Source organism: Calidris pugnax, unplaced genomic scaffold (assembly GCF_001431845.1).
Source record: "Calidris pugnax isolate Ruff unplaced genomic scaffold, ASM143184v1 scaffold37, whole genome shotgun sequence".
Taxonomy (NCBI): Eukaryota; Metazoa; Chordata; class Aves; order Charadriiformes; family Scolopacidae; genus Calidris; species Calidris pugnax.
Window position 1 is genome coordinate 1,829,909 of NW_015090816.1, and position 9,517 is coordinate 1,839,425.

Consider the following 9,517-nt stretch of genomic DNA (forward strand, 5'->3'; position numbering starts at 1 on the left):
TTTCCATTGTAGTCTTCAGATCCCGAGGCATGCCTGAAATTTTAGCATTAGAGACTCAGGGCCCTTAAAGATAATCAACTATCTTCAGTCATCTAGCTGGTAGTTCACAGCTACTTTAGATAACCTGAGGGTTACACCAAACCCTTCCAGTTTCTCATCACATTGTACCACAGTCCTCTTTGGTGAGTGTTCTGACATAGAGACAGGAGGAGCATTAACAGTGCCCAACTAATCATTTACTAAACAAGACAACATCCTCGGGGAAAAAAATAACCAAAATACAAACCAGGACGATTAATGGCATCAACCCACCAGTATAAAGCTGTTACTCAGAACTGTGGAAAGCACTGGTTTTGCCATTTTCTAGCCCTTGAATACTTACAGGCATTTAGTTTTCATAGTGAATGCTGAACAAGGCGGAAGCGATTTTAAAGACAGAAGCCTTGACCTTAAAGCTTTTCCCTGCAACGTAACTCACACTCAGCAATCAACCAGTTTCCCCCATTGCTCCCTGTCCAGTTCCCTCTCCCCTCCACAGCGCCCGAGCCCTGGAGGAGTGACAGCACACGGGAGCTACCTCTGCTCTCAAGGGCAGCACGGTCACGGGGAAGTCCCTCTCCATCTGGACTCCAGAAGCTCCACACAGAACACCAGCAGAATTTGGCAGGAAGACTAAATGAGTTTAATGACATATGCACGAAAACCATTGTCATTTTCATGACTTCAGTGAGTTTTGTTCTCCTCACAGCCTTAAAAGGCCAAAGGAGTGCAATTTGTTTGCTAATAGTTCAGGGCAAACTAGAACAGTAAAAAGAAAACTTCCAACTTCTCCCTCAGTTTATGAGGGTACTTTGGAAGATTCCAAATCCAGATTTCCAATTCAAATCCAAATTTCCAATTCAGTAAGTTACACACTACTGAAAAGAAGTGTCAGGTGAAAACTTGGGGCCAGTTGTAAGAATTCAGCAAGTTACACACCACTGAAAAGAAGTGTCAGGTGAAAACTTGGGCTAACGATAATGGTATTATTGTCTCAAGCAACTTACAAACATCAAGGACCTTATATGAAAACAGAACACAGCCTTACCAGTACGAATTGAGACACTGATGATGTCTGCATTTTGGAAGCTGCTCATCCTATCTACTTGCATTTTAATTTTCAGACATTGTTCCCAAGTTTTGAGAAACAGCACACAAGTGATACCTTATATGAAAACAGAACACAGCCTTAATCAGTACTAATTGAGACAGTGATGATGTCTGCATGTAGGAAGCTGCTCATCCTAACTACTTGCATTTTAATTTTAAGACATTGATCCCAAGTTTTGAGAAACAGCACACAAGTGAGGTTTTAAGAACAGAGATGCATTCTGTCATGCTTCAAATTAAGAGACTTGGTTCCCTATCAGAACTGTAATTAAAAACCAATACCAGACAACACACATTGTTTTGTTTATGACCGTGAAGTTTTTCTATGGCAGGAATATCACCAGAAACAAAAATCTTCACTCTTCTATTGCTGTTTTGTTATCATGGGAATTCTATTTGCCAATTTAGTTCATGGAGTCATTGCATATGCTACTTTGTATTAAAAGTTCAGTATAAAATGAGACAAAAAGCAATAAAATAAAATCTTTCGATCTTGTAAGTCGGACATCCTCTCACTTTGTCTTGAGTTATAGTTTAAGAGTCATTTTCTTACGTAGTACACACTAATAACCGAGAACCGAAGTAAAATCAACTGATTATACACAAGATTTAAATTCTTTGACAAAGTAATTTCCTGGAGAAGTCTGCTTCTGACTTCCATGTTTAATCTGGATAAATCTCCCTCCCTGCCAGAGGCACCTACAGCCTCTTCAAGCTTAAGAAAGTAACGTGAATAAGAGCAAGTAACATTAAAAGCACGAGTAGCCCACCACGGTCCTCACCACCTTCCCATAAAAAAAAGGCAGGGAGAGAACTCAATTCTACATCACATGAAGTATCATTCTGTTTTATCTTCATCCTCTGCAGCGTAGATAGCTTGATTCCTTCTCTTAATTTTTTTAATGCCGCTGTTCCCATTTTCGTCACCGCTGATGCGCTTTAATGGTCTTTCATTTAAGCTCTTCTCTTCCACCTCTTTACTCGCTCCAGATTTCTCCAGCTCCTCGTTAGTGGAGTCCATAGCATCATCAGACGATACCGCCATGGAATCCGGCATGATCCGGATGTCAGAAAAACTTGCAGAGAAGTCAGGAGGATGATCAGGGGAAGGATCTACAGAACATGTACTCAAGTCTTCATCACCACCTTCTTCATCCAGCATTATTTCATCTGGATTAATGGATGAAAGTCCAGAATTATCTGTATTATACTCGCTGGGTTCCTCTGCTGACCCAGTACTGTCCATCTCCTCTTCCTCCTCCTCCTCTTCGTGTTCTCCTCGTACCGAGCCCTCTTCTTTAGCTTGCTGGATCCTGTTGTTGATGTCAGTGAGGCCAAACTGGGCACAAAACTCAGTGGTCTGTGGATTGATGGTATGAACTGGTTCTACCTTTTTCTGGGGCTTGCTGGGATCATAACAAGCAGCTGTCAGTGTGAAGTTGCAAGGAATTTTGAGGTTATGATTCAGCTCTTCTAACACTTCTTTGATGGCTTCTTCCGTCGCACTGTAATCCCACCTAAATAAGTGCATAAAGTTTAAACAAGTGCAGTAGTCAAAAGGTATTTCCTGTTCCCACTGCAAAGAGAAACTTTTAAAGATGGATAATAAAATTATCTCACAACAGGTACCTAATTTATCAAATGATTTCTCTAGAAAGTATATTGCCTTTGGTCAATATTGAGATTCCCCTCTCCCCACCAAGGATTTGTGTATTATGTCAACCCACCCAATAAAGATTCACCTGCCCACCCCCATAATCCAGCCTGATTTTCAGTCACACACTCTGACTGGCAAGATGATCGGCCCCTCAAATGGTGGCATGTTTAACTTTGTCAAACAAAACTGTCTGTGTAGAGCAGTAAAGAAGTTGTATGCTCCAAACTACAGCTCTTGTCACCATCCCCTTTGTTTTCCAAGGCATTTAGCAAGTGCTACAGGCAATATGGGCTGCAGAACAGAGAAACATGTTTATTTTCAGTCCAGAAAAAAAAAACAACAAAAAAAACCAACCAAACAAAAAAATCACACTTCCCTCTCTACTTTGCATGGAACTTACTTTGCATGGAGGCCGTTATTTTCAGGCATGTTCCATGAGGTCTGAGTCACATTAACAAGACTGTTGGTGGCCTTGAGGACTGCAATCCACTCAGCATCATACTCCAGCGAGTCACCTGCGTTAGCATCGTGTTCTACGTCGATTATCTGCTTACAAAACCACAGAAAACAGATGAGGTGAGTTACTTTTCTTGAACCCCAGAAACTGATTAACATTTCAAGTGTTACTTTCATGGTACAGAGTTTTCATTAAGTTTCAAGTACACTGAGCTAGGGGTCTCAATCAAACAAGTCCTCTCAATGTAGCTCCACGGGGAAGTTTATAGGAATAAGGGGCTAAGAAAGGACAATCAACAGTAGTAAAAAAGGCATTTCTATATTTTCGCTTACAGCAGTTAAAAAGCAGAACACCCTCCTCCCTACTGCCAGCTACTGGACAGCCATGCAACTTGGAAAACAGAATTTGCCTACTCTTAAATTCATATACATCAAGAGCTGATGGCAACAGTTATTCTGCTGCATAAACACATATTCTTAGCGTAGCAATGAAATTAACTTGAAATATTTTTAAACTCTTTCAACAGCTAAGGAATTGAAATGCATAACTGGATTGTCTTCAGTGACATTAACCCCACTCAAACCATTCTGTTTAGTCAGGATCTGATTTTAAATAACCCATAAAGTAATCCAGCCTTGTAACATAGTTTAAGGAAAAAAAAAAAAAAAAAATAGATTTTAAAGCAAAGCCACACACCGATAGATCATGACACTGCTGGAGGCTGTACTGTTCCAGATCAGTTTTGCTACAGGATTCTAAGTGTGGACTAGGACCCCAGAGAACCTTTGAAGAGCAAAAGCCCATCTTCATACTCTCACCCACCTTCAGAGGTAGCTACTAGGACAAGTGGATCCCACCACACATCCAAAGGACAGGTAACAAACCTTCCCTTTAGGCTGACCAATAAAAGCTATTTTAAAGTAAGACTGCTAAAACACTTGACTGCGTTTGAAGAACACTCTGTCAGCAGCTCCCTCTCATAGCAAAGGATTTTAGACTCATCCATTTCAGATTTTACAGATGGCACCGCAGGCAGCACACACAGGCCACAGGCATGAACAATGTTGCTCTTGGCAAACCAGTTTGGCACTCTCACTGCAAATTCCCACAACCTAGACCTCCTACTTGGCCACTGCCCTCCCTAGCCAGATAGGCACCAAACAAAAAGGAGCAGAGCCATTCTCCTAGGAAGTCGCACTGATTCCTGCTGGAATTCACAGTACAGAAAGGAAATTACAGTGCTCAACTTAGGTCTCAACCCTGTCTGAATTCATCAATCCAGAGCTGAAGAAGGAGGCACTTGCTGACCCAAACTAAACTGTGAAAGAAGAAGAGCCTCAAGATGGGCTTTCTTCTTAGGTTTGACATTTGACCAAAAAAAAAAAAAAACCAAAACCCAAACACACAAGAGGAGGTTCCACTGAGGTTAAAGTAGAGCTACTCCTTCAATTAAGTCAAGTACTTGTGCTAAGATAGAAGGAAAAGGCAGGAATAAGCAAACACCCCACCTGCCTAACAGAATGCAAGCTCTGCTTATTTCAAGACAATATTATACAAACACCAATCCACACATGCACCATTCCCAGTTTCTTTCCAGTTCCTCCATTTATCATGATTATTCTTCAGCTTATATCTAAGCACAGCACTTAGCAGTCCAGACAAGTGAAATACTTAAGAAGTGGAAACCCACTGCACGTGGTCATCACCTGCAGAAAGTCCCTGTGTGGCAGGCATTTATCCAGAGCCAAGAACTTTGTTGCTTTTGGCAGCTCTTCTTTGGAGTTTGTCTAGAAAATAAATGGTATTAACACAGTAATGAGCATTCCTATAAGATTTGACCATTCTAAAGAAGTTAGAGAGATTTAAAAGCGTAATTTATATAGATGATGACTTTTTGAAGTAGAAAAATCGGCATGGGATTGTAAGAAAGGGATGGGGGGACAAAGAGAAAGACAGACTTCACTGGAAGTCTAATGGGAAGTTGGATGCAGATGACATCAAGATAAAGCAAGAGCTACAGGTCCCCTCCAACCAAGGCAGCTGAGCACACCTAGCCTTCACACCAAAATAAAAACTTTAACATAATTAGAAACAGACTTGTTGAGTCTAGAAGGTCTAGAGTTACATCTTTACACCTAAGTAACTTGCAAATAGGAATAGGAAGTCAGACTACCTTCAGGAGCAACTCAAACCAAGACAAGTTTCAACTGAGAGGTGCTGGTTATTGGCTCTACCCAGGCCACCAGAGCACTTCATCTGCCAAGCCTTACTGCAGGCACCCTCCCACTCCTGGTTAGCTGATACCTTCTTTTCAGTTGCTTCTCTATCATTTGGTTGGAAGGTGTCTCCTTTCCCAATAAAGGGGGAAAGGAAGTGCTTTTCTACAAGCTTAAATTAAGAAGTTTCAAATTCAATAATGTCAGCTACTTTGTGCTGTTCCTGAAGAAGATCAGGCAGTTACACCACTGATTTATTAACATCTCTTTCATTTATATAAACTAGTAGTTTTAACACCACTTAATATTTTGCAGTTTAAGCTCAGTTTTAATAACTGAGCAAAAATATTAAGAAGTTGCTTTTCTGGGCATAATTACCTGCACTGGAATTCTAAAATGTGCTTGGGACATACATTCTTTATTTCCCCCCCCTCCTTTACCTGGTGTTGCATGAAAGCTGCAAATTTAACATGAAGATGTGCTGAGAACCAGTAGGTGGGTTTGAGATGCTGCAGAAGCTCTGAAGCAGCGGGGCTGCCTAGTGTGTTGCTCTCCACTTCTTGACGGAAGAAGGATTTCATTTTAAGAAGCTGTTTCTTGTTCCCGTAGTGATATATGCTCCTTGGCCAGTCGTGGGACATAAATATATCAATTGGATGTTTTAACTGTCAAGCCAAAAGTGAATACAGTATAAATAAAACACATTGATAAAAAACTTTTGAAATTACACAGCATAAGACTGAACGTATAACACGTTCTATCTCTGATCAATCAGAGGTAGCTGTGATCAATAGCCTCACTTCCAAAGCAGGTAAATATATCCCTAAGCCATGTCTTTCAGGTGGCCCTTTCCAAGGGATTCTAGTCTCCATGGTTTGTGCTACAGTTTCATGGGACAGTCAGCTGGGTTTGATACAGACTGCCTTATAAAAGGGATCACATATGACAGGAAATGCCAGACACTCAGAAGGCGGCTCTTAAAAATTAGAGCTACAGAGCAAATTCTCTACCCACAATCAAAGGCATCTTCTTCCTTATTCAATTTTTAAAAGCTTTATTTAAAAGGGACAATGGCTAAGCATGATATTCCTCCTCAAAGGAAGAACCTCTCAGAAGCCTAACCAGTGTCTTCAGCATGTCTTGGTTCAATATTCAGTATATTTCCACCAGCTCTATCAGAACACACTTCTAGATGAGACTGGAGTCCAACTAGTAAGAAACTTACAGGGAAATGAATCAAACCCTTTACAATGACAGCAAAGCTTTGTCCTATGTTCAGCATCCCTGTATCTACTGAACACTTAACTGTGCAACTGCAACCTGACTAATCCTTCACAAGACACTTAGAAACATGTGCATTCACAGCCTCAGCCGAATGGAGCAGCCCTTGCGACAGAGCAGGGAGCAGGCAACGGCTCAGAAATAAAGCCATTTATATCTACTGAACTGTGCAACTGCAACCTGACTAATCCTTCACAAGACACTTAGAAACACGTGCATTCACAGCCTCAGCCGAATGGAGCAGCCCTTGCGACAGAGCAGGGAGCAGGCAACGGCTCAGAAATAAAGCCATTTGAACATCCTTCAAATTCCTCGCCCTGGAGCCAAAAAATACTTCAACCACAGAAATTTGGCATGGCTTATTCAGCTGGTTCAATTTTGGTTAGTTAACTTCCTACCAACCAGCTTGCATGTTAGACAACATACCACCCATCTTCCTAAAGCTAACAAAGCTGGAACAGCGGTGCATAGCTGGAATTCCTTCTATTCTGGGAATTTTATCCAATTGAAAAAACAAAAAACCACAATCAAAAAACAAACCATGCTCCTGCCTGTGCCTGATTCAGATCAAATTTGCAAAGTGTTGGAGGAGATAATCGACAGTGGAATCACAGCCAGCATCAAATGGCCTGTCCAGATTAGCTGGGAGTTGCTGCTGAGATTTGCTATCCAATAGCGTTCAGAGTAGCTTTAATGTCTTACTGGTAAGTTAATGAAAACTATTTACCACTGTTTAAAGAACAGATATTTCACTAACCTGCTTGAGTTTGAAGACTTCGATGTTCCTCACGTGGTAAGCACTTCTAATTGTTTGCTGGTTGTATGGTGGACACTCAAAGTGGCCTGAAACAAGGAGAAAAAAAAGAGTAGTTGCCCAAATCAACAGTTCCCTCCTAACACTGTTTGTCAGTTGGCTTCTTGGGGTCACAGAGACACCTACAGCAACCCCAAATACAAGGTTGCCAGTCATTGAAGAAGATACTGTGTTTCCTTCACAGGAGGCTTACAGCAACAGGCTGCTAACCTGTGTAGCTACCAACAACATGGCTACACACACAAACGTGCTGCAACAGCCAAAGAACAGGAACAAGTAAAAGACAGGCATTCACATAGCGAGAACAGAGCCACCCTCTGTGAGAAGTCAGCGACCAAAAGTTAAGTTAGGACTTAACAATTTGGAAAGAGGTGTAAACTAGAAGATCACAGAGCACTGCATGCGATCTGACTGAGGCCACCAATACTCTGATTTTTTTGTGTTTCTTCAAGTGCTGCTACCAGCTGTGAAATCACAGCTCCACAGATTCAGCAGCAGCTTAAACACACCTGTAACTGCCCACAGGCACCACAGGCTCTGGAACTGCAAACACATACCCTGACAAATGGGACACAATCTTCATCTCTGCCTTGGGACAAAACACCCAAACGCCCAGCAGAGCTCCTATGTGCTCTTAAGAATTAACAGAGAAATTTCCTTTTTTGTAGTTAGCATTATTGTCAAAAAAAAGTCTAATCTCCCACATGCAACATTCAGGCGTATAAACTGTATGCCTGATAACAACAAATTTAATTAGCATTGGTAGGTGTTCGAATCAAGCGTTCTAGAAAACTAGTTCAGTAGTTTGCAGCTTGAAAGCCACGTGCAAAACTCCTCTGAGGAGCTATGTTACTAAAGTTAATTTTACTTTAGAGACCGCTGTGCTGAGGAGATCAGAAAGACTGACACCAAGTGTAATCTGTGATAAGATTTCTGTCCGCTGATGGAGACCCTTCCAAGGAAGAACTCTTGCATGCACGTATAACCAGGAGGAATTGATCTTGAGATGCACTGACACCAAGCCTCAGCTCAGGACAGTAAAATATCACGCTTGTAACCTGTTTCACACAAGGAAAGCTAAACAGTCTTGTACTGCATGCTAAAAGGACACCGCCACAGAAAAATCAAAACTGTTCCAACAACAACATTCCAAAGGCCCACTGCTTCCTGCTCTGGTCACCAGGCAATGACCAACTCATCCACCACCTCCAGAAAAACCCGTGTGTTGAGCCAAGAGAGACTTCCAGGGTAAGAGTTGGTTGAGAGGAGGGACAGTCAGGGCCCCCACTCTGCCCACCCCCCCCATACCTTTCCGGTAATCATGAGACTTGAAGATGCCCGAGATGCCACCAATCCTCACGCCGCGGAACCGCACCACGCCGGCGTAACCTAGAGGAGATAGAAGAGCAGCTGGTCATGGAGGGACCAGGGCAGGACAAGAGAGGGCTGGGAGGACAAGAGACCGGAGGGAAGGGATTGTGGGGGACGGGACACCTTACCGAGGTAGTAGATATTGGGGGCCACCCACCCTCCGTAGGGCAGCTCCTGCAGGTGGTTGGACGCTTCGTGATTCCCACCGATGAACACCGTGAGGACCGGAGCCTTCTTCTCACCGGAGTAGTACCTGCGGGGGACACGACTGCTGCAGGAGAGGGCCGAGACCAGGCGAAACCAGACCGGGAGCTTAAGGCCCGGAACCGGGGCTCACCGGTAGAAGGTCTGCATGTGGCGGTACTTAGCGGGAACGGCCATACAACGGAGATCCGCCTCGTTACGGACAGCCTGGAAGTCGCCGCAGCAGAGGAGAAGGTCGGGCCGCACGTTGTGCCGCCGCTGCAACAGCTCCAGCGTCTCGTACATCTTGTCCAGGGCGCCATGGCAGCACCCGGCCACCGCCACCTTCATCGCCGCCGCTCCGCCACCGCGCAGGCGCCGCGCACGCC

The 9,517-nt window shown here is 43.2% G+C and overlaps 1 protein-coding gene across 1 annotated transcript; it reads right to left on the reverse strand.

The window, feature by feature from the left end:
• Positions 1 to 1,241: 1,241 nt before the first annotated feature.
• Positions 1,242 to 9,499, reverse strand: LOC106886629 (lariat debranching enzyme). The gene is made up of 8 exons (XM_014939721.1): positions 9,283 to 9,499; positions 9,074 to 9,198; positions 8,883 to 8,963; positions 7,518 to 7,603; positions 5,920 to 6,144; positions 4,970 to 5,050; positions 3,207 to 3,352; positions 1,242 to 2,666 (listed from the first exon to the last, which is right to left on the reverse strand). Exons 1-8 carry the CDS (start codon positions 9,477 to 9,479, stop codon positions 1,988 to 1,990), a joined length of 1,620 nt encoding a protein of 539 aa, XP_014795207.1. The 5' UTR covers positions 9,480 to 9,499; the 3' UTR covers positions 1,242 to 1,987.
• Positions 9,500 to 9,517: the final 18 nt, after the last annotated feature.

What these genes read in the sequence shown, in the direction of transcription:
- LOC106886629 (XM_014939721.1), bottom strand. Translation starts at nt 9,479, where the DNA reads ATGAAGGTGGCGGTGGCCGGGTGCTGCCATGGCGCCCTGGACAAGATG. An exon ending in CAGCTTTCATGCAACACCAG is followed by an intron (nt 5,051 to 5,919) that starts GTAAAGGAGGGG and finishes TTTATTTTCTAG; the next exon opens with ACAAACTCCAAAGAAGAGCT. An exon ending in AATAACGGCCTCCATGCAAA is followed by an intron (nt 2,667 to 3,206) that starts GTAAGTTCCATG and finishes GCACTTATTTAG; the next exon opens with GTGGGATTACAGTGCGACGG.